The sequence below is a fragment of the Vombatus ursinus genome, unplaced genomic scaffold, assembly GCF_900497805.2.
Source record: "Vombatus ursinus unplaced genomic scaffold, bare-nosed wombat genome assembly UNPS02014847.1, whole genome shotgun sequence".
NCBI lineage: Eukaryota > Metazoa > Chordata > Mammalia > Diprotodontia > Vombatidae > Vombatus > Vombatus ursinus.
The window spans coordinates 14033736-14058818 of NW_020954625.1; the positions used below are offsets into that span (position 1 = coordinate 14033736).

The window sequence follows — 25083 nt, forward strand, 5'->3', positions numbered from 1 at the left end:
TTTCATGTGATCAGACCAATAGCGAAGCTTAGATACAATGCAGTCTAACCTTTTTTCTCTACAAATAAGAAACTGAAGGCCACAGAGCCAAAAAAAAAAAGCACTCAGTATCCGACAGGTGGCAGCCAAAGGGAAATATTTAACCCCAGGTCTTCTAAGTCCAAATCCAGGGGCTTTATACTGCATTTCCTGGCAATTAGGATTGTTCAAAATGACTTTTTATGAACATCATAGAGGGGATTCCTGCTGCACAAATTATGTTTTGAGGTCACTCAATCTCCTGGGATTCTGAGTGTTAGGTATGGAAGCCTGGAAGTCAAGGAAAATGCCTCCTACAGAAGAGAAGATATAGTGGAAATAAAGAAGCTACTGAGAAAGGCAGAGGTAGAATGTTTTTGGAGTTTTTTTTATCTTCTACGATCAATTTTTAAAATGCATAGTTTAAAAAAGTTATGTTTCACTATTGTGTAATTAACAGGGCAAGGGAAGCATTTCCTGCCCAAATAGTGGTATGCTGTGAGAATGCATCTAGTTCCTAGAATTCTGCCCCCGAAAGTAGCCAAGGTCCCCTCTAGTATAGCTTTGACTCCAGGGGTGCAGTAACTATCTCAAAACATTTGAAATACAGATTGTTCGTGTTTCTTGGTTCCAAGACTCAGAACAAAGATCAGTGCGTCAAAGTTAGAGAGCAAATGTAGTCTTAATGAAAGGAAAAACACACGGAGCCAATCCTCAGTGGAAAGGGTTAACCCTGGAAGATGGGTTCCTCCTCACTGGATTCTTCAAGAGGAGATTGGATGATCAAATCTGCACATGGGTTAGAGTAGAGGGTCCATGAGATCCCTTTCAACAGGTAAATCTAAAACAGAGGTTGGGAAACCATAATTCTGTGGTGTCAAGGCCAGAATTGGCTTTGTTTAATTTTAGTTATTCTATGACAATTTCTAAGAATATTTCTAGCTTCACAGCAGCACTTTTTAACTACCCTTCATAACAATTTAAATAAGTCTATCATTTATTCACATGCATTGACTCATTTTAGCATCTTTTAAACAGTTCTCCATTGTCACTATTTATTTTGGTGTGGTTTATTTTTTTCCTATGGATCAAATGGTCCTATTCAAGGTCCCCCCTCCTAGTATAAAATGAATCCTTGTGGGGTCCCCACTTGTATATCCATTTCAGAACTTCTTTCTCAAAACCACAGCTATTTCAATACATTTGGCCTGAGGGATTTTGTGAAAGCTGCCTCCAAATTTACTCACCCAGGCAAAATGAACTACTGAAAATGGACAGCTATCAGACAAGCTGCTCACGAACCCAGACCTAGATATGGGAGCAAAGGTTGTAGCTATTAGCCCATTGTACTGATCCCAATTAAAGACTGAAAATTCATTTTTGCAAGAAATCACACTTTGTACAGTCCAACAGAACCTCTGTTTTCCTGTTTTAAATTGTTCCTTTACATAAAGAACCATAAATGTCCAGGTCTTTTGGATATAGTCAACTCAATTATTTTTAATTCCTTGAGTGAGTTATTTAGGTAATTTGACAGCACTAAAGGCCAGAATTCTTAGGCAGGAAGTTGGAATTTAAGATCACGAAAGCTGGGTGTATAAAACTATATTGGCCTAAATAATTTGGTTTTATGTGGAAAATAAATCATAACAGTTATTTCAAGAAAGTAACATTCATCATTATAATTGTAAACTGCAATTTTATTATCCATCCCTTAAGACTGAAATGTCATATAAAGTGCCAGTTAGTAATACTTTCCAGCAGAATGTGCTATGCCTCTATTTTTTTTTTAAACAAATGCAGTAAAAGTAGAGGGTGACTCTAATTCTTCTGTATTCACCAAATAGTCTCAAAAACTTCATGTATTAAACTGAAAACAGTGGCTCTCAGTAATGCCTTCCACCTGACCAAACAAGGAACCCAATAGAGATCCCTGATCCCTCTTGCACTGAAGAGCCAATGTAGATGAAATCAACTTGCTCCAAAATACCCCAAGTGCTCTTCAGAATCATCCATACTGACTGAAAACTAACACTAAATTTCATGCAGTAAAATCCTTCTTATCAACATAGAGCTAAAAAGTTTCCAACTAGCACTATAATTTAATATTAACTTAGATTACTGCAAATAGCTTCTCTAATTTATGCTGAACTACACACAAATTACCTATTTCATATAGATAAGGATAAATAAGTAAATATGTCCCAAAAGGCCATTTCCTAAAGAATGGGAAAACTGCATAGTCTTCCCTCTTCCCAAATGCTTGTGGTCTTGCTACCTATGTATCTGAGACAAATGAGTTTCAGAGCAGTTCTACAGCCAAATTTTTAGCAAGGGAATGAATCCATGAAGGTTCCCAGGGCAGCTTAAAATGAAATATCCATGTCCCAGGATCCAAACGCAAACAGGGCCAGTTTACCTTGACTTCTTAAGGGGGAAGGGCCAAAAGCATCCCCATAACACTCACAGCCCCCTTTGGGATAACTGTAGAACAAGTGCTCAGGGATAGCCCAAAGAACTCGGGCAATGGGGGCTATTTACATGGAGGTAAAGAGCACCAATGTAGACTGATACTTTCGATCATGGCAAATTGTTGGGAGGCCAAAGAGGACAGGGCAGAGTGAAAAGGAAAAGGAAGGCCTATCTAGCCTAGTGATTGGGAAAAATAACTCTAGGATCTAACATAAATATAGTATCATACAACTCCTTACAAAGCTCTCCCACAAAGTGCCCTCCCTGCCCCCTCCCCCACAAAAAAACCATCAACATTCTTTCAGAAAGTAAGAGCTCATTCATAGCTATAACCAAAAACTATTAGGAAGCCACTTTGAGTAGCATTATCAACGATCATAAAGTTGCCAATCATTATCTGGTATTATCCTATTTACATATACATTTCATTCTCAAAAATAGTTGTTTTAGTGAAGATGTGCGTCATTAAAAGTAACTGATAAATGAAATGGTGATTATGTTCTGTAAGGGTTTGAATTCGACCTCTAACTATATCTATGCTCCGCCAACTCCTTCCCATGGTTGATACCTCTTCTCAAAGCCTAGGAATCCATTCAAACAATTTCCTAACTCAAACTGTCCATAGGATACTTGGTGAATTTGCTGTTTGCTCTTCTGATATGAGAAGCCCTTAGCACACCCTCATATTCAGCTTTATAAGGCACCGAGGTATACTGCCAAATTCATATCATTCTCTTATTCTGAGTTATAAAGTAGAAAGTCATGGGAAAGATACCATGTGTGCATGTTACATCCTACCACATGAATAATCTAAACTTAATTAGTGATTTTAGGCTTTTAATTGGGTAAATTATTTGAAGTCCTATACCCTTATTTCCCCTTCACTGTGGTTAGTTTTGATACTGAGACAAATTTAAGTTTCACATTGTTGTAGGCAATTGGAATGCAATTTAAACATACAAATACCCAGGGAAGGGTCTTAAGATATTTTGTAACATAATAAAATTTGAGTCTGATTTATGCTCCTAAATAACATCTCAAACATGCAAAAACTCTAGGAGAATATTGTTTTAAAATTAGCTCCAACTTCCCCCAAACCCTGCACATCAATGCTGGATTTACAGTTTTATTTATAGAAAACAAAACAGCTGTACTGATGAGATCTACATAGAGCATTATTCATTATAATGATATTTACAGTTTTATGCAACACCTTGGAAAAACAGAGGACAGCTTCAATTTTACAACAAAGATAGGAAACACACATATAAAGACAAATGTTGACAGAGCTTAACATTACAAGAGGACTATCCATTCTTGATACAAAACCCCAGGAATCGCTTGGCTGGACAACTAGAGCTTCTTAATCTGACTGTCCAGGTCATTAAAATATGGATGGTTCAATGCCATTTTGCCAGAAATTCGTTTGGCAGGATCATAGACCAACATTTTCTGAAAAAGAAAGAAATAGAAACTTATTCAGGAAATTGTACCAATGAAACTAAACACATTATCTATCACCCCAAAAAAGTTAATGTCAAAAAGCTTTTGTAATATTCAAGCATAAACCTTTTAAACTAGTCAACACACAACACAAATGTCTCACTCAGTTCAGTAAATTTTAACCGCCATCCTTGCACGCCTTCACCAAGAGCACTAATTAAAATACCTCCCCCGCCAAAAGCATTAGTGCTAAGAAACCCTAAGTGCCAATACTTCCTTTTTTGTCGTTGTTAATTCCATGTTCAAACACAAATGCATTTCAAGCTCATAGTTTAAAAGCAGGAATATAAATTGAGGCCAGGAAAAATAAAAACAACTTTCTTTTTTGGTTAAGAGCAATTTAAGATGTTTTTGCAGGAATTGTGGCACTTAACTGCACTTGTTTCAATACCGCTCCCAGCATGTCTTAAACAAAAGGAATCAAAGTGGGGAGGACTGAATCAGAGCATACATATTCCAGTGAGCTGACTTAATATTAGGGCAAAAAATTAATGTGCATACACACTTGGAAGAGCTAAGAAACCTTTTTTAGTTCAGATTGAAGGATTGACCAGAAAGTGACGTTAGGCCAACCAGAGCTTCCCAAATATCCTTGAAATCATAACATAGTATATGTGATACGGAGATGAATAGATAAACACAAGGCCTGGCAAACTCAACCACTGCTAAGAGAAATGAACGTCAATTTGGGTCTCTCCTTTGCAATGTTTCTTGGCCCCAGCGCTGCCCTAGTTGGCATTTAAAGCAGGCGCCCCTCAGTGGAAGAGTCACTGCACCAACCAATAGATGCATATTAAGATAATGGAACATCATCATACCGTTAAGAAATGATGACTAAGAAAATAATTTTTTTTTTATTAAATGCTACAGCTTGAAAAAAGCAGGACCAGAGGAACAGCAACCACAGTGACCATAAATGAATACAAACAGACTGCCAAAAACCACTTTCTTCCTTTCCTTGGAGGGGGGAGGGAAGGAAAGGAACCATGCAGAAGATGGTAGATCTGCCACCAAGATCAGGCATTGGCAGGTTTTGAGTCACTGTTTGAATCTGTGACAAGAAAGGCTCACGGGGTGGGCTGTATATCCCAACAAAATGACCATGGTGTTTAAAAAAAAAAAAGAAAATTCAAGAAACCCTTGAAACACTCAAAAGCAGCTAGACTTGGTAATTACAATAACGAATCCTGGTCCCTGAGACCAAAAATGACTCCACTTCAACCATATCCAAGGTCTTGGAGGGTATGTAGCCCAAAGGACCAAACCAAAACACAGACCTGAGGGAGTTTTCAGTGGGGAGAGGTCGGTTACAGAGGAGTATACAACACCAATGAGCTGTTTTAACAAAGGGGCAGCTTGGTACGGAGAGTAGAAAGCAGAGCAAGAGGACCCAGACTCAAACCTCCTCTTCAGTGCTTTTTGATGATAACGGGATCCTGGACACTAGCAAGGTAAGAACACGAAGAGGCTGCTGCCCCTGAACACTTGTGTCTAGTCGTGGGCTCCCAGCCCATCTCTGGTGCTTCCTACGCTGGGACCTTGGGCCTCAGTTTTCTCACCTATGAGATGGGAGGGTTAGACCAGATAGCTTCTTTTGGCTCTAGAGTTATGAGCCGATGACCTAACCCTCACAAATGTACATAGATACAACAGTAATTTTCACTCTGTGTTTGAAAGCAAAAAACATGATAGAATCCACAAGCAGCAGATGACAAACCATCACAAATTATTAACGAATAATGTTGGTTAGAATAGATGAGTTTGAGTGAACCTTATGGTCCTAAGTCATTATGTGTACACACAAAACAGAAACTAGATCTGAGCAGGCACTGAAGATGGAAAATAAGCAAAGTTCTAAAACACACCCTAAGATTTTAAAAATATAAACCCACACAAGCAAGGGTGGGGGGTGGAGACTTAACAGAATCAAAGAAATTAGGTGTGCTTAGAATTTCCTTTCAACCAAAGACAAGAATAGCTACTTCCTTCCTGATGAACATCGCTTTAAAACTTGAGGAATCCATAACCTGTGAGCTGGAGACAGAAGCCACCTCTGGACTTAGACAAGGGAGTCAAGATAGAAAGAAGCAGAAACACCAAAATATTTATAGCCACAATTATCGCATCAAAGAATGTTGACCAAGATTAGCTAAACAAACTAGCACACACAGACACAATACAGACACAGACCGAGTAACAATGCTGCTGCCCCACGAGAAACAAGGAATCTGAAAAACACAGGCTCGGGAATTTTATATGAACCGAAGGAAACTGACATAAGCTATGCAACACAAAGACAAGAAACCCCAAACCAAATGCGATGGAAGTACAGCGATCAAGCTGAAGAAAAAGGGGATGCAGCTTCCTTCCTTGTTTGTGCAGATGGAAGACAACGGGGACATTCACTTTTGATCTGACCAACGCGTTGGTCAGGAACGGCTCAAAAACAATTTAAACAATAATGATATAGAGAACAATTTTGAAAAGACGTGATAACACTGATCAATGCAAAGATCAGTCCTGGGTCCAGAAAACTGAAGATAAAAACAAGACCCTCACCCTCTGCCAGGGGCGAGAGACCAATTTTCATGCAGGAACAATGTGGGAATTTGTTTGAGTGTCTTTGGTGAGTTTTATTTTTCTTTCTTTTGTTGGGGGGGGAGTGGGGGCCCAGTAGGAGGACAGATTCTAAATGCATGTACGAATATATATCATTTCGTTTTTAAAAATAAGGAATGGCTCACTGCACGGGCAAGAGGAGAAACATTAGGACAAAGTGCTCCAAAAATAAGAGAGAAACAAGAGAATCTACATTTCTGAAGACTTCATAGGAGTGAGAAATTTATTTTGGCAGGGAGAGAAGGCTGTTCTAAATGAGTAAGTGAATACAGAATTTGCTTTCTTATTGGACATATGGGGAAAAGGAGTGGCAAGAATAGAGAGAAGAGTTTATAATAAATACCTGCTAAACTTTTCTAGTGAATTCAAGAGAAAGATCACAAGCGATACAGTGCTAAATAAAGTGAGAACTCAGGAAGTTAGCAAGATCAGAAACTGAGTGGGCACAGAATAACACAGATGAAAAGAATAGATACCTTAAAGAAATAAGCACTAACCCCAAAAAGAAAGGAAAAGAATAATCCTAAAACAAAAATATCAATTTTTAGAAGTACAGCCTACTAATGTTTTCTTTTTTTCCTTCCTTTTCAAATCTTAAGAGAAACAGTAAATTTCAGTAATTCAAAATAAAAAGATAAGTAGGAGTAATGCAAAGTGTCTTGGAATAAATAGCACAGAATGTAACTGATTATGGAGGTATAGATTGAATCAACTAACATTGATCATTTACATTTTGAACACTGAATAAATTTAAACTTTTTAAAGAAAAACTTGATGATGAGTTAAAGGAAAATAAGGCAGCACAAATGCCAAAAAGGAAAAGGAAAATGTGTAGTCAGAAGGAACAAAACTTCTTTACTGCAAGTTACTTTGCTGGAACCCTCCCAGCTCTTATGGGCTCCAGGCTGGTTTAATTACCTGTTAGCTCCATTTATTCCTCTCCTTCTAGCCCAGGGCAACTCACATCTTTCTCTTCTTACTACCCAGCATTCCCGTGCTCCAATGCTTACCTTACTTTTCCTATTTAATTCTTCCAAGTATAATAAACCTTCCTAGATTCAACAGCTAAAAAACCAACATCCTTTCTACTATAGTTGGTCTCTGGTAAAAATGGTTGAGACTTCTTGCACCAAAAAACAAAAACAAAAAGCCGAGCATGCCCCCTCCTCCAAAACACAGGTAGTAAGGAAAGCCCTAAATAAACTATTTCAATACAGATATCAGCTTGACCTCAATATTTATATGTGTGTGTATATGTGTATGTGTGTGTATGTATATGTATGTATATTACATGTATAATATACCCATCTAAAATGCATGTAGTATATTAAAAAAAAAAAAAAACTACCACAAAAACTACCAAGAGAAAGCAGGAGCTTCCACATTTTCAACAAGTGGGTTTGTGGTAAAGCCCCATCAGAGCTGTCAGGGTGGACCACTCACAGAGAGCAAATCTATGCCGTTTTCATCAAGGTTCTTGACATGTGACGTCAAACTTCCTGGTTTCCACTTGGGGAATGTATTCTTATAATCCTGCAGCGATTCAACTTCCGGCCACACTTCATTATTAGGAGTCCCCAAAGCCCTGCAAGACAAAAGTTTACTGGGATACACTCTTCTTACTCGGAGAGGGAGACACACTATATGTGCATCCTGGTTTTCCATACTGTGGGAATAAAGTAGAAATGCATGCGATACCTGAAGATTCGGAAGAGCTGGTCAATTTCGGAATCCCCGTGGAAAAGTGGCTTCTTGGTTGCTAATTCAGCAAATATTGTGCCTATACTCCAAATGTCTACTGGAGTAGAATATCTGGCAGACCCCAGCAGCACCTCTGGAGACCGATACCATAGTGTGACCACCTAAAAAACAGGAATTTAAAATGATTTACAACTGAACCAAACGTATAGTTGTTGAAAATAAGACATCTCCCAAAACCTGTGGACTGATGTTTCATTTGGAATACCCTCAAAAGGAAAAGCAAAATGCAAAACTAGAAATAATTTCCTCTTTTTTAAGGGGTTACCTCTACAGTACAGACTATATGTAATAAGGCAGGAAGCACATTAACGATCCCAAACTAGAAATCCCCTCTTGAAGCGTCTCACTAGGCGCACACAGGCCTAGAGGAGTAACACCTCCACAGAAGTCACACAGAGCTTTCCAGAGTGGTCATGGGAGCTGCTGCCCGTCTGCATCTGGATGGGCACCTTCCCACCTTCTCTCCATGGCGCAGCTCCCGTGCCACGCCCTCCCATGCTCTCCTGTTCAGACCACTCTTTGAGGCCTGCAAGCTCATACTGTTCTGCCCTACCAGGTCAAGGTACTCAAGGATGGGAATTAGCCACGCTTGTCCTGCAGCAGGCTCTGGCCAACCACCTCCAACCTCCACCAGCCTCAGGGACATCTCAAAAGAACAGAACTTGCTATCTTTCCCCAAACCTTCTCTCTTCCTGTCACTCAGGACTACAGCCAGGGCTGTCATCCTTGACTCTTTGCTCACACTCATCACACATACTCATGTCCTCCCCAAATTTCTCACTCTTGCAGTCCACAGCTGCCTGGTAAGCTCCAGGGGGGCCACACGTCAAGACCTCAGCTTAGCATCTGAAGCTCTTCACAACCTGGCTCCTGCCCACCCTTCCAGGCTTCTTCCATCACCCTCCCCCTGCATTCTGAGCTCTGCTGGCTGCCCTCCACACTTCCAGCCCTGGCTTTGCCCTGGCTCTCTCCCATGCCTACAGCACCCACCTCCTCCTGTGCAGGGGGCTCTCTGTCCCCCCCAGCTGCTGGCGGCTTCCCCATGATTACCTGTCAACTACCCTGTCATATACTACCATCTCCCTCATTAGAAAGTGAGCTCCTTGAGGGCAGGGCACGTGTTTGCCTTATCACAATGCTGTGCTTCATAAATGCTTGTTGACTGACATTTAATGAGGGCCTAACCAAGGCCCTCAGCAGCAGCCAGAAGGCTTCATACATACAACCAGGAGAAGGGACCCTACTGGGTTCTACTCTCCAGCCCCTGTCTTCCTGCTGACCCCGCCCCTGACAAGAACAAGGGCCTCGGGTGGCTGGGTGACTTGTAGGATCCCTTCATCGTCCACCAGCTGCTCTGACCCAAGAACGTCGGCCCCTCCTCCCAAAGCCTTCCTTCAGAACGGGCTCAGAACCCTCCAGCGACACTCTTCATCGCCAGCTGCCCTGCTTGGCTTGCCTTGTGGGGGTCGCACTCCCCTTCAGCCTCCTTTTGTGTCTTGTCTTCCCTCTTGGAAGGCAGGGACTGCCTTTTTTTTTTTTTCCTTATTTGGATCCCCATCCCTTATCGTAGTGCCTGGCACACAACTGGCTACTGATCAAGGTGACCAAGTTAATGAGCAGAACTCTGGACAGAACCTTGTGTCCTGACTCCTGCTCAGTAAACACTCCACTAAAACAAGGAAAAAGGAGACAGTTTTAGGATAGAATCCTTCTTTTTCTCTATATCAGTGAAAAACTAAAAAAAAAAAAAATGCAAATATAAAGCTAATTTATAGGTTAATTATCAACTCCAATAAGAAAAAATTATTTTAACTCTTCTTACCTCGTGTGTATAGACCCTTATAGGTATTCCAAAGGCCCGTGCAAGTCCAAAGTCGGCTAGCTTAATCACACCTTTATCATCTATTAACAGATTCTGAGGTTTCAAGTCTCTGTGAAGAACTCTTCGTGAGTGACAAAAGACAATGCCTTGTAAGATTTGGTACAAATAACTCTGAAGAGAAATGAAAATAAATTAGAAACTAACACATTTGAGTCCTTTTTGCTCCTAATACATAGCTACAGCATTTAATCCTTCTAAAACTTGAATCAGCTCCAAGAAACCATGTGACAATGACCACAAAGGGTCAGTCCACTTGCACCCTAAAATCGCTGTATTTTTGGCACTCTGTTCTTCCTTATAAAACCTGGTTCTAGAGCTAAATCAGAGTGACCTTTGTCTTTTGGAAGTTACCATATTCACCCCCATTGCAAATACAGGTCCGTTCCATGTTTTCATCACTTCATTTTTTTCTCCAATAGAACCTTTGGGGAGCAAATAGTTTTGCGTTGACATCTATTATAAAAATCATCCTTAAACAAGTGACAGCAATACTCTGAAGGTTAATCAAAGGGCATTACTGACAAAGCTCAATTTTAAGTACAGTTTAATAGGGACAAAACCCTTCTTGCTAAGGACTAATCAACAGCTGAAGTTCTTCATCATAAACATGTTCTGTGAATTTTAAAAGGAGGGCTGTTCATTCAGCCAGTCAAAGCACTCAAACTCTAAAAACTAAAAGGCATTTACAACACGATAAATTCTCATTGTAAATATGCTGTCACACATTAAATTAAAATTAAAGTATGCTAAAATATATACTAAGAGAAGAAGACCAATAGACATTTCATGTTATAATTGAATCTTCCAGCACAGGGAAGCATGAAGACGACACTACTTACATCCATAATGGACAAAATTCCAATATCAAAGTCTACAGGGCACGGCTGCTCATTAGGAGTCTACAGTGTCCTCTAAAGACCTACGTCACCATTTTACAACATCCCCTCAGGACACGGTCTTGTTTATTTCACGGCACTCGGGGATAAAACACAAGTGTGTCGTCATTCTTCTTTCTGATGGTTTCTACAGAATCTATCTAGAATCTACCTATCGTTGCAGAAATAAATGTAGCTAGGAAGGGGTTGGGGTTTGGATGGATAAATGGTTGTTTGACCTATTCCCCACACCACCAGTCTCTCCCTCAATAGAACTTCGAGGTCCTAGAGAACAGGAATTCTTTCTCCTTTTCTATTTTTATCCTGAGTGCCCACCACGGTGCCTGATACATAATAGACACCTAAAAAATGCTTGAATGTTTATTCACACTTCCCAAATTTCAAAGGCATAAGGAAGTAAGTTCCAGGTATTATCATGGACTAGGAAACATTCATTTCAAGTTATAGCCTGAAATAAATTAAGTAAGGAATCTGAACCAGTAAATACTTAAATTAAGTTCATCTTCCAATTACAGAATCAGAACTGGAAGGGACGTTAGAAGCCAAGTCAATCCAAATAATAATTACTGAACGCCTCTACACCATGACGGAAAGGTGGTCCTCCAGCCTCTAGCGAAAGAGACGCAACCACCTCCCTGAGCAGCCCCTCCCACTCTGGGACCACTCGGAACAGAAAAGACTTTTGTCCTGCCATCAAGTCCCCTGCTCCCGGTGCTCCTAGCTCTACCCTCTGGGGCCAGGCCTAACAGATCTAATCCTTCTCCTTCACATGGCAGACCTTCAAAGACTTAAAAATTGCTGCTCCGTCCCCTCGACCTTTTAAGTTCCCCGGCTTTCTTAGCCAGTCCTCCTATGGCACAATTCTGAGGGTCCGCCATTATTACCCTCTTCCGGAAACTCTCCAGTTTATCAACGTCCTACCTAAAAGAGGCCTAATCTTTTCAAACAATAGTCAGTACCTATCAGCCAACTGGTAGGAAAAGCCTTACTTTAACAAGTGAAGAGTCCATATACTGGCCAGGAGGGATGGAATCCAAGTATTTCTTGAGGTCCATAGAGAGAAATTCAAAAATGAGGTAGAGCCTAGCATCTTGCATAAGTACATCTTGAAGGCTAAAAATAAAAAGCAATTTCATGAAGTCACATCTTACAAATCTTTCTAGTCTCTCACTTCCACAAAAAATTTTCATCAAGGCTGTCAAAAGGGAAAGCAAGATATTTACTGTGAAAAACATGTCTATGAATAAGATGCAGACTAGCCTATAAAAAGGATCAAACGTGAAACTAGTGTTTAAGAGTGGTTTATAGAAGAAACCACTGACTTCCAGGGTTGTTTTTAAAGTCCACTACAGGTAATTCCAGCTTATGACCAGTCAAGTTCTAAAGTGCCATGTTCCCATGCTGCTCTGGCACCCTAAAGGTTTCCAAAGGAAAGAATCCAACACCATCATGACCAAATGCCAAGGTGTTCTCTCTTCAAGGGGAAAGGAAGGGATATTTCGGCTCCTGAAGTGGATGTCAAATGGGGATGAGAGAGGCAAGGAAAAGAACAGGAAGAAGCTACTAGCCATTGACAGGCTTCCATAGCACTGGTTTTCCACTTGTAATAATGACCCGGGCAGTTACCATTTCAAAATCATGTGGTTCACAAGCAGATAGCTGGCTAGCCCCAGGGGTATGATGAAAAGTCAGCAGGCCGGGGGTCTCACCAGGTCTCTACCTCAGCCACGTTGGCAGGGCACGTCACTTCTCTTATTCTACTGATAAAAAGTCCCATATCCAGACACAGTCATTCCTGAGCTATACTCAACCCTTCTACAGAGTTCCTATTCATAAAATGCTGAATAAGCTTTGTTGACATAAAATCATTTCAGAAAATTCTGAAGTAGGAAATGCCTACACCATAAAAGTTAGCTTTGAAATGGTGCTAACAACTTACATACTTACAACCCACAATTTTATCCATACCTGACAATGTTAGGATGACGAAGTTCCTTTAACAGAGAAATTTCTCGAATTGCAGTACTTGGAACACCTTCCTCCTCACTCTCTAATCTGATTTTCTTCATGGCTACCACCTGACCTGTAGTTTTATGTCGACCCTTATATACAACACCATAGGTACCTAAAACACAAAAAGTCAAGTCAAGTCAAATGTTTGCCTTCTACCAAAACAAACAAAAACTGTTACCAAAAAGCCAAAACAAACAAAAACACCACTCCTGACTCAAAAAAAAAAAAAATTATTCTAAGTCATTAAAATAATTCTTTATTCCAGTGAATGTGTAAATGATGTACTCTCCAATAGCTTTGCTTAGATATTGTGCTTTTATTCTCTATTAAAGAGATGATTCCCCCTACTTAAAAGACAGAAGGTGGAAAACAAGAAAGCAAATATAGAACATAACATCTATTACAAGGGAGGACTGGCATTCACTGTATGCATCTGTATCATCTACTTCTGTAGCACATTACCAATTTTCATAATGAGCATGAGAAACAAAAAAAAAAGTTACATTGTTAACACAGATAATCTGTGCTTCATTAGGAAGGTGACATTTAAATCGGTTAAAGAGATTTCTATCAAAATAAAACCCCTTAAAATGTCAACCTAAGTCAGAAGAGCTGATTTCAGGTCCCAGCACAGGGTCATTACAGGCATGAGCTCAGGGAGGAAATGGTACTTCCCTCCAGGTGCTCTCAAAGGGCCCTTGTAGCTCAAAGTCTATGATGTGACTTAAGCTTGCTTTCCAGCTATCTAGAAAGGTGGGTATCATATGGCTAATCCCGGGTAACTGAAAGTTTATTCCTATAATTGAATCATAAACTGCCAAGTAGAAACAACTAAGGAACAGAAGGGAACAAGACAACAGGCATGATAATTAAGCTCACAGGAGCTGCCCTGTGCCAGGCACTGTGTTAAGTACTGGAAGAGACTGACTTAAGTTGGGCTTCAAAAATGAGAGAGCTGGAGGTGGAAGATGGAATTTTAAGCAAGACAAATAACATGAACAAAGGAGGAAGGGGCAGGCCAGTGTGTGGAAGGACAAGAGCTTGAAAAGAAAGTTTGTGTTAAAGAACAGTGAAGCCATTCTTTAGTAAATATCAGTAAATAGTAAAGCTAAAGTCAGACCAGAGAGCCTTGAAAACCAGGCAGAATGGCCGAGACCTAATTTAATGGAAAAGACGAAACCACCACCCTTCATGAGTAGGAGTTGCTCAGTGAGTTGCTCAGTGAAAGTAATTACGAACTCTGATCTGGCAACCAAATTCACAATGGGACAAGGAAAGGTCAGGGAAGAAACCAATGATGGACTGTTATAATCCACTACCAGGTCAATCACAACTTGGACTGAGATAAGGCACCGGAAGAAATAGAACACATCATGAAGATGCAAAGACTTGCTGAAAGGCTGAACAAAAAGATGAAAAGAGAGGCAAAAGTCAAAGATTATTTCCAGTCTAGGAGAGCATTTTCTCACTGAAACGCAAAGTATAACTTATTGGTTATCACAGAGCTTCAAAGTTTAAAGGTACCTCAACAGCCAGAGAAATCAGAGACCTCCAGTGAAGGGGAACCCATTACCTGGGAGAGGAAGTGAGGGAATGCTCTGGACCCAGCCCTAACATGTCTCTGGAAGCCTCCCAATTTCTCGGTAGGCCCCTGTCCTATGAGGAAGTTTTCTCTTGTTGCAGAACACATTCTCTTATCAGACAGAGGGGTGCCTAGCCCAAGGATTTTTCCCCTGGTTGGCCCAAGGACTCTTCCTCCCACAAGATCCTCAAGGTCCATGCCTCTGACAACTCTCTCAATGTCTGGCATACTCCCTAACTTTCCCATCCATAGCTCCCAAAGACACCTGGACCCTTAGATTTTAAGTAGTATCCCTGGCATTCCTTTCCCATGTCCCTTTTCCATATAAACCCCAGCACCATCCTCAGTCTCTCAAAGGGTTCCCATAAGGAACCTTGCCCAATTTTGCTAAAGCGTTACAATAAACTCTTTGCCACTCGACTAACAGAAGGCTTGAGTGTGTGAATTCATTCTAGGCAACTCTGCCTTGGCACTCTTGGGGTCCCAGAACTCCAAAACCTTGTCAGAAGCCTTTGAGGACAGGGGGTGCTCTTTTTTTCCTGTATTTATTGAAACGAATTTAGACCTTTTAATTTCCATCAGGCCTAAATGTACCTCTTTACAACCTTTAACCACTGCTCCTGGCTTGTTAGGACAAGCAAAACCAGATAAAAGGAAGGGTCTTCAGACCCTTTGGGCAGCCCTCAGGCGGCCCGGCCTCCTAACCTTCAACGGACCCCCTAAGATGTTGATTCAAGTGCCCTTGCCATCCTGGTTCCCCTCCTTCTAGTGAAGGCAATCAGTGCCCTTGCTGGGTCACAGGGTCACAGATATCTGGGAATCATTTGATTCTTCTCCTTCACTGAAATAGTGCTAATAAAGTAGGAATTATAAAACCCACAGAAGACCAAATGATGGAAACTGGGACTGAGGATAATTAAATCAAAAAACTGTACTCGATCCTAGATTTCCTTAAGGGTTTTCTCAGTCTCTCCCAACCCCACTGCACAGCTCTGTACTGGGCCCTCTTCTCTTTCTCCACATTCTCTCTCAGAGATTTCATTAACTCCCAGGAGTTTAATTATGGTCTCTGTGCAGATGACTCCCCGACCCACACCTATCCCTACTTTCCTTCCTCAGCTCCAGTTCCATCCCTGACTTCCTATTGGGCACTCAGACCTGGAAGTCTCCAGGCAGCTCAATCTTATCTTTCCCCCAGACTCACTCCTTCTCCAAACTTCCTGATTCCTACCAAGTGCCTGCACCACTATCTTTCCTGTCACCCAAGCCTCAGTCATCCTCCACCGCTCACCTACCCAGAGCTGATCTGCCATCAAACGAGCTGTCAAATCTTACTGATTCTATCTACATCCACATCTGCATTGTTCCGTGCTGAATCTTCACCCACCTGCTAACTTGGGTCCCCCAAGGCTGTCTCCTTGGCCCTCTCACTTCTCCCTCTATATTACTTCAATCTCCAAATGCCTACAGGAATCCCAAACCAAATGTCTCATGGACGTCTGAACTCGTTACCATGCCCCCACCCCAACGCTCCCCTTTTTCTAACTCCCCTGTTACTGCTCAGGGCACCACATCCTCCCTGGGAGGCCTAGGTGTTAACTGCTCGCTCTCATTTACCACGCCCCCCTCTTGCCCCCCCCATGTGACTGTTGCCAAGTCGTATTGACTCTACCCTGGTAACATCTTTCATACTCAACCCCTTCTCTCCTTGGACCTCTCCCCACCACCTCGACCCTTATCACCTCACACCAGGATTATCCTAAGAGGCCACTGGCCAGTGACCCTCTCCGCTCAGCTGTCCAAGTCATCTTTCTTAAAGTGGAGGCTTAATCATGTCCCTCCCCACCCCATCTCATTCAATTCACCTGACTCCTGGCTGTTTCTTGCAATAGTATGCATTTTCACTGGCTGAGCGTCATGCCTGAAATTGTGACCTTCCTCATTTCCACCACTTGGATTTCCCGACTTCCTTCAGGTCCAAGCTAAAATCCCATCTTCTGTAAGCCTTTTCTGAACCACCTTAATGCTAGTGCCTTTGCTGAGATTTTCTCCCAATTTGTCCTGTCTACATCTTGCTTATACACAGTCTATACATCTGTCTCCCCAATTAGACTGAGTTCCTTGACAGCAGGAACTGGTTTGATTTCTGTCTCTTTGTAGTACTTAACACAGTACCTGGCATGTAGTAGGCACTTAATAAATGATTGATGACTGGGGCCTTGCAAAACCTTGTGTCTGTTTCTTTCTCCCCACTCCCCTAACCCCCTTCAAGGTTCAGGCTCTCATCACCACTGCCAGGACCCTTCAATAGCTTCCTAACTGGGTTCCCCTTCCCCGTCCTCACTGATATTCCTAAACCACTGTTCAGATCAAGTCACTCCCGCCCCTACCTTCTCAACATACCCCAGGGTCTCCCTGTTGCCACTCCTCTGCTTGGCCCTCAGCTGTCCTTTTCCAGGTCTATTCCACAGGACTCTTCAGTCCTTCTAAGTCCTTGTCAAGCTGGCCTTGTTCTTCTCCCTACATAACACTGCCCTGCTCATCCCTGTGGCTTTTCCCAATGCCTGAACTGCCTTCCTGCCTCACGGAAACTGAGCTTGGAAGCAAGTTACTTTCCACAGGTAGCCCAACCTGATCAATCCCCTGACTGCTGGTGTCTTCCACTCTAATAATGATTGTGCATTTGTTTTTATATATTGTTCCCTTCTCCAAACAGATGGGTTAAGCTCCTTCAGGACAGGGCTGTTTCTCTGTATACGCAGCAGGGCACATACAAGTGTCTAACAAATGTTTGGCGATTACTGACTGAAGGGGTTCACATAATAAGCACGTATTCACACATGGGTGGAGATGAAGGACTTTTATATTGAGAAGCTGAGAAGAGGAAAACAATGTAGTTTTCCACACTACAGATTTGGGGGGGGCATTAAGATTAATTTGAATCAGTTTTAGTTTTTTTTGTTTTCTAATTTTACCAGCTTGAAAATTACATAAATTACTTACCTTCCCCAATTTTCTCAATTTTTGTGTAGTCCTCCATAGCTATTCAATATGCTGGAGACTCTGAAATGGAGAAAATTAAAGTGAGTCCTCGTCATAAGAACTGTTTGTTTGTTTTTTGAAGCAGTAGAGCCCAAGAGCTAGAAACTAGCTAGTGAGACCTGGGTTCAAATCCTAACTCTGCCACTGGTCAGCCACGTGACCCTGAGGTTCAATTATCTCTTCAAGACTCGTCTATTTTTACATGGATTACCCCTGGGCTGCTCTTTCTACAAGAAAATGGTTTTAACTCTTTTGGGGGTGCTAGAAAGAACTCAGATGACAGAGAAAGTAGAGACTTGCACTGATAGGCATTTCCTCATCTGAGTCCTTATACCAAGTCACAAGCCCAGGTTCTAGCCCTATTAATAACTTTGGCCAAACAGTCGGGCTTAGGTTGTCTCTTCTTGCTATTACGTTCAGATAATAAGTACTCAAATACTACAGATGATTACTTAGCATTTCTGAGAGAACTAAAAAAATAAATAAATAAGATTCAGACATTAGTTGACAAACTCCAACAAGAAGGCAAGTATGAGCACTCTAGACATTTATCGCTTCCTCCATCACGAAAGGTCTGTCAGTGAGCCTGAAGGAGTTCACTAAAACACATAAAGATTAAGTGACTTGGTCATAAAGCCAGGAAGTTTCAGAAGTAGAATTTGAACTCCTGAATCTAAGCTCATCATTCTAAGGCCTAACTCATACTACCTCAATAGTTTATTATGGTCTAGAATGATCTATTTTGTATTTTTCCTTTGCTATTAGCTTGTGTCATGAAGATGATCACAACACCTGGTATTTTATGTAGCATTTAAGGCTTTCAAAAGACTTTAAACACATTATCATGCAATTAATAGTTGAATTTATTATTCAAGAAGTGTGTATCTATGTGCATACATGCGTGTGAATGTGTGTGTGTGTGTGTGTCTGAGAGAGAGATCATTTTCTCCATTAGAATATAAGTTCCTTGAGGGCAGAGATGGTTACCTTTTTTGTACAGTGGTAACAACTTGCTGAATCAATTAATAAAGTAGAAAGTTATAAATAAAATTCCGGGGGTGTCCTTGGCTAATACACTATCGGAGTCAAGAAGAGGTAAGTGCAGTTGCTCAAGCTTCATGACTTTGGACAAAACATTTGGGCCTGAGTTTTCTCATCTTTAACATAAAGCTCTGACATTCTGCTATTCTGTCAAATATAAAGAAAGCAAAACCGGAATAGTAAACTTGATGACAATTATGTAAACAAAAACAACCAAACACACTGGACAGCCTTGGCCACACAGAACAGCTGAAAAAGATGCACCTTCCTCCTTCCAATCCAGAGGCAGAGAGGGAATATCACACATACTATCAGACTGGGTTAATATGTCGGTTACAGAATTTGAGAGCGGGAGGGGTCCTCAGTGGACCCTCCCAGTCCATACATACATGGTCAGTTTTGCTGAACTGCTATTTTTCTCTTTTAATCTTTGTTACAAAGAATGGCTTTCTGCATATGGGAAGAGAAGATATACATTCAGACACAAATGATATAAGTATCAACAAAAATGAAAATTGTTTTCAGACAATATATCCAGTTTGAAAATGTAGCTGAAATTTTTACTAAAAAACAAACAACTTCAGTGGCAAACTAGTAGTCAATTAAAAGTACAACTATCAGCATTTTAGCACACACAAAACTACAGACTACAGTAATAGTCAGCAATTCTACTCTTTATATACTCATGGCAGGGGAAGGGGGTCTGGCACGGGGATGGAGAGTGTGGAATTTTAACTACCATTTTCATGACCTCAAAAGATTGCCCCAGATTCCGCATGCCATCTCTCATCTCTATACCTGGGATACCCTTCTCCCTATTCACCTCTAGCTCTAATAGCCCCCATAACTGATCAGCTCATACAGGACTCCTGTTAGTGTTCCCTCGATCCTGAAAATACTTTGTATTTACAGATCTATGTATATAGTTTCCCCCTCAAGTAGAATGTAAGCTCATTTGAGACAGGGTCTCTGCATCCCCAGTTATCTATTCCAGTGCCTCCTTGCAACATGGCACTTTATTCAATAATTTGTTGCTGAAGTGATGACAAATCAAGATGTTACTGCCCAGTAATTTCATTGGTTTTGGGGACTTCCAAGGAACTACCAAAGCAGGTTGCCTAAAGCAGTGGTGACAAATAGAAAGGGGGCCACTGACCCACTCTATGGGCATCCCTCATTTTATTGCATTTTGCAGATACCACATTTACAAATTGAAGGTGTGTGGCAATCCTGGGTCAAACAGGTCCATGGACGCCATTTTTCAAACAGCATGTACTCACAGGGTGTCTCTGTGTCACATTTTGGTAATTCTCACATTTTAAACTTATGATGATCTGTGGTCAGTGATCTTTGATGTTACTATTGCAAACCTCCCCCATATAAGACAACTGAATTTAGCCAATGCTGTGTGAGTTCTGACTGCTCCATCCACCTGCAGTTCCCCATTTCTCTCCTATTCCCTGAGATACAATATTGAAATTAGGTCAATTAATAACCCTACAATGACCTCTAAGTGTTCAAGTGAAAGAGTTAACTGATACAGCAAACTTCATTGTTGTTTTATTTTAAGAAACTGCCACAGCCAGCCTAACCTTCAGTAACCACCACTCTGGTCAGTCAGCAGCCAAATGAGGCAAGACTCTACCAGCAAAAAGATTATGACCTGCTGAAGGTTCAGATGATGGTTAGCATTTTTAGCAGTATTTTTAAATTAAGGTATATACATTTTTTTAGACATACTATTGCACTTTTAATAGTCAACAGCATAAACACCACTTTTATATGCCCTGGGAAACAAAAAAATTCATGTGACTCAATTTATTGCGATATTCACTTTATTGTGGTGATCTGGAACCCTCAACCCACAGTATCACCAAGGTATGCCTGTGTTTTACTGTACTTTTATTCATTTTGTTAAATATTTCTCAATTATATTTTAATCTATGGACAGCGTGTTTGACACCTCTGGCCTAGAGCACTAAGATTAAAATGACCAGCCCATCATCACCAGTTCGTGCCAAGGGGCAGACATAAACCTAGGTCTTACTGGCTTCCAAGTCAACAAACCGCAAATGCGCACGTTGCCTCTAAGTTACTTTGATGGGAGGAAACTTTTGCTTATCCTTTCTATTATCATAGAAGACAAAAACTAAGATGTCACGTCATGATAAATGCAGAATGAGAGAGGACTGAAGCTGGACTCTCGGGTAGCCAAGTTCTTGGCTGCCTCTGTCCCTTACAGCGTTAGAACGAGTTCTGTGAGGACAGACATGTATCATGAACAGCGGCGTACAATTTGAACCTGCACACTTTGTAAAGAGCTACGTAGAACCTTTCCCTCTACACTCACTCAAAATGCAGTAAGCCCAAACTACATACAATTCAGTCAGTCAACAGACACAGAAGCTATATGCAGGATTAACAGGAAGTAACTAGAATTAAGAGGGGATGGGAAAGGCTTCCTGTAGAAGATGGGATTTTAGTTGGGATTTAAAAGGAAACCAGGGAAGCCAGGGAAGTGGAGATGAGGAGGCATAGGGGACAGGCAGAGAAAACACTGAGGCAAGAAGTGGAGCTTCTTGTTCAAAGAACAGCCAGGAGCCCAGTGTCACTGGATTGAAGAGTATGTGGCAGGCATGGTGCATGACTGACTTTGATGGACTCGACTCTTCTCAGCAACGCAAGGATCTAAGACAACCCCAAAAGATTCATGACGGAAAATGCTATCCTCATCCAGAGACAGAACTTGGGAGTCTGAATGCAGATCGAAGCATACTATTTGCTCTCCTTTTTTTGTTTTATTTCTTCTTTTTTGTGATTCCTCCCATTGGTTCTAATTCTTCTATATATCATGACTAATGTGAAAATACGTTTAGTATGGATGTATAAGTAGAGCCTATATCAGGTTGCACACTGTCTTGGGGAGGGGAGAGGGGAGGGAGAGAAAATTTAAAACTCAAAATCTTGTAAAAGCGAATGTTGAAAACTAAAAATTACTTAAAAAGAAGAAGAAGAAGAAGAAGAAGAAGAAGAGGAGGAGGAGGAGGAGGAGGAAGAAGAGGAAGAAGAAGAAGAAGAAGAAGAAGAGGAGGAGGAGGAGGAGGAGGAGGAGGAGGAGGAGGAGGAAGAGGAAGAAGAAGAAGAAGAAGAAGAAGAAGAAGAAGAAGAAGAAGAAGAAGAAGAAGAGGAAGAAGAAGAAGAAGAGGAAGAAGAAGAATATGTGGTGGCAGGGATTATAGACTACTTGTGTGTTCACATTGGTCTGATCAGCCAGTCAGACACACTGTACCTTAACTCCAAGCGGAGTAAGAAGACTGGAAAGGTAGGAGGGAGAGAGATGATGAAGGGCTTCGAAGGCCAAACAGATGATTTTGTATTTGATCACAGAGATGACAGGGAACAGTTTACTGAGTAAGAAGAGAACAAGCATCGAGAAAAAGCCATTGGATCTGGCAAGTAAGAGATCACTGGTAACTTTGGAGAGGGTGGCTCAGGGAGAACGATGAGGTCAGAAGCCAGACTGTAAGAGATGTTAAGAAGAGAGAAATTGATCAAATTAGTTCAATTTGAAAAAAAAAATAGCTAAAAATTCTTCTACCAATCTTATGTTGAACCAATCTGTTAACTTATCTTCCTTTTAGTTTGGAAGTTTTTAGGTGAATATCCTTTGCAAATGGTTTGTGTAGCCTAGAGCTATCTTCTCACAAGCATTAGCTACCCGTCTTCCTCCTACCACTTCTCAGGAGGATGGCAGGGCCAGTTATGCCCCATGGTTTCTACTTTCTGCAAACTACCTTGGTTGTCTAGGAAAGTGATGCAGGAAATTCCCTGCACCTAGACAGATAATGCTCAAATACTCCTTCAGACATTTTCTGGTCAAGTAGACGCGGACAAGTTACTGAGGTTTGATTTCTTCCTCTAGCACTTGCATCAGAGTGTTAAAGACCAAATGAGCTGCAGACAGGAATACCTTCTCTTCAAGGGCAGCCCCTACCTTCCTACTTTCAGAAATAACCTCTTCTGTAGCATGACAAGGCTCCTTATCCCAGTGCCCTGTGGAGTGCTGTTAAGAGCAGTTACACAGTTCAAGTACTGATTCACTAACTCTAAGACATCCTTGGGTCAAGGCACTCCACCTTAACTGCCTCCCCCATAAAATAAATTTATCTAACCACATTCCTTTCAGTCCTAAATTCTAATATCCAGTGGCCCGGGCTAAATATTGCTAAGCTCACTAACTATATTACCCTGTACCAAGTCACTCCAACTCACAAACCTTTAGCTTCCTCACCTATAAAATGGGAATGACCATATTTGTATTACCCACCTTGGCAGGCTATTGATCATGGATAAAACAATAGGTTTGAGTTGGAAGGAATCCAAATGATAACTAGCCAAAGGATATATGAACAAGTATGTTTCTAAGGAAGAAATCCAAACTATCAATAGCCATATTAAGAAAATGCTCCAAATCACTAACAATTAGAGAAATACAGATTAAAGCAACCATGGGTCCATCACGCACTCACATAATGGCAAAGGGGACAAAAAAGAAAATGACAAAGGCACACTGCCGTCTATAGAGCTGTAAATTAGTCCAGCCATGCTGAAAAGTAATTTGGAAATATACCTCAAGTTATTAAACTGTGCATACTCTTTGAACCAATACTGTCAAGAGTCCTACACCCCAAGAATATGAAAGATGAAAAGATATATAAAAATATTTCTAGCTCTTTTTGTAGTGGCAAAGAACTGGAAATATCATTTGCGGAGTGGCTGAACAAATTATGTTATATGATGCATAAATTATGTTACATATGATATGAATATTATTGTGCTGTATGAATCAATCAATAAACACTTATTAGGGGCCTACTATGTGCCAGACACTGTGCTAAGTGCTGGAGAATTAAAAAAAAAAAAAACACAGGCAAAAGACAGCTTCTGATCTCAAGTTGCTTATGATCTAATGAAAGAAAGAAAGAAACTATTTCAGAGAAACCTGGGGAAAAGCACATAGACTAAGGCAGACTCACATTTAGATGCTGTTTAAAAGACAAACAATTCTGATAGAGTTCTGATAGAACTCCAGTGTAGTAGATCTAAGATCTCAGGTGGGTACCCCTGCAATGACCAAACAGGCATCCAGGACTGATGATTAAGCATGCCACCCACCTCCACGGCAGAACGAGGTGGGAGAGGTGAGAGGGGAAAAAAACAAGATTTGTTCATTATTCATTGGCTACCAGGGCTTTATTTTTTCCTTTTCCAGCGGGGTGGGGTGGACACAAGGAGAACACAAGGAGAAAGAAGAGATCTTGAAAGTTAAAAGGAAATACAACTTGAAGTGAGAAGGGATGTCCAAGGCCCTTGCCAAGTCATTAGTCCTTCTCCGAGGCTTCCTGTCATCCAAGCCGAGCGGGCTATGCCAGGACCCCTGACAGCTGCCTCCTCCTCTCCCCTCCCCTCCCCGCGTCCCGGGGCCGCACGCAGAGACCACTCAGATGGGGAGAAGCGTGGGGGGCCCCGCACCCCGACTTTTCCAAGGGGGCGCCCACACCACCCCGGGCTCAGAGCTGGACAGGACGCAGACCACGCCCCAGTGAAGCCCCTACTACGTGCAGCAAGAGGACCTATAAGGAGGCAAACACAAGCCCTGCCCCCGGGAGCTCGGTCGGAACAAAGGGCCGGGGGCGGATGCCCCGGAGCCCTGGGTGCGAGTCCCCCGACCCCAGGCCAGGGCGGCCCCTCTCGGGCTTCGGAGAAGGGTCCGAGCTGCCCTGGCTGGGGGAGGGGTCCCCCACGCCCCGAAGCCCCGGAGGCAGCCCTTCCCCCCCCCCCGGGTCGCGCGGCCACATGGGGAATGAGCCCCAGGCTCACAATGGTCACGAGTGGAAGGCGCTTGGAGATCCTCGCCCGTCCCCGCCCTTCCTCTGGCCCACAGAGGGCTGGGGTCCTGCCCGAGGGGCACAGGAAGGGAGCCCCCGGCTCCGAGGGGGAGGAGCCGCCACGCCACCCATTTACAGGAGAGGAAACTGAGGCCGGGGGAGGGGAGCTCCGTCAGCCCACGCGGGCCGGGCCCTCCCCGGGCGGCGCTTCCCGACCCGGCCCCGCTCCCTCCCTCCCTCCGCCGGGCCCGGCCTCCTCACGTCCGGGACCCGCTTACCTGAGGAGGCCGAGGCCGAAGGGCAGCGACACCAGGAGCGTCTACTCCGCCTCAGCTCCGGGGACGCCGACTGAGGCCAGTTTCAAAC

General features: G+C 42.1%; 1 protein-coding gene across 1 annotated transcript; it reads right to left on the reverse strand.

Moving 5' to 3' along the window:
* Positions 1–1697: 1697 nt before the first annotated feature.
* Positions 1698–25083, reverse strand: CDK1 (cyclin dependent kinase 1). Its single transcript, XM_027840720.1, has 8 exons — positions 24996–25083; positions 17750–17809; positions 13120–13276; positions 12141–12264; positions 10196–10366; positions 8311–8474; positions 8056–8197; positions 1698–3942 (listed from the first exon to the last, which is right to left on the reverse strand). The coding sequence occupies exons 2-8, from the start codon at positions 17784–17786 to the stop codon at positions 3844–3846; spliced, it is 894 nt and encodes a 297-aa protein (XP_027696521.1). The 5' UTR covers positions 17787–17809; positions 24996–25083; the 3' UTR covers positions 1698–3843.

Excerpts from the sequence above, each read along its gene's own strand:
- CDK1 (XM_027840720.1), bottom strand. The coding sequence starts at position 17,786 with ATGGAGGACTACACAAAAATTGAGAAAATTGGGGAAG. Across the intron at positions 13,277-17,749 it reads AATTGAGAAAATTGGGGAAG|GTACCTATGGTGTTGTATAT; the intron begins GTAAGTAATTTA and ends TTTGTGTTTTAG. Across the intron at positions 12,265-13,119 it reads CGTCATCCTAACATTGTCAG|CCTTCAAGATGTACTTATGC; the intron begins GTATGGATAAAA and ends TTTTATTTTTAG.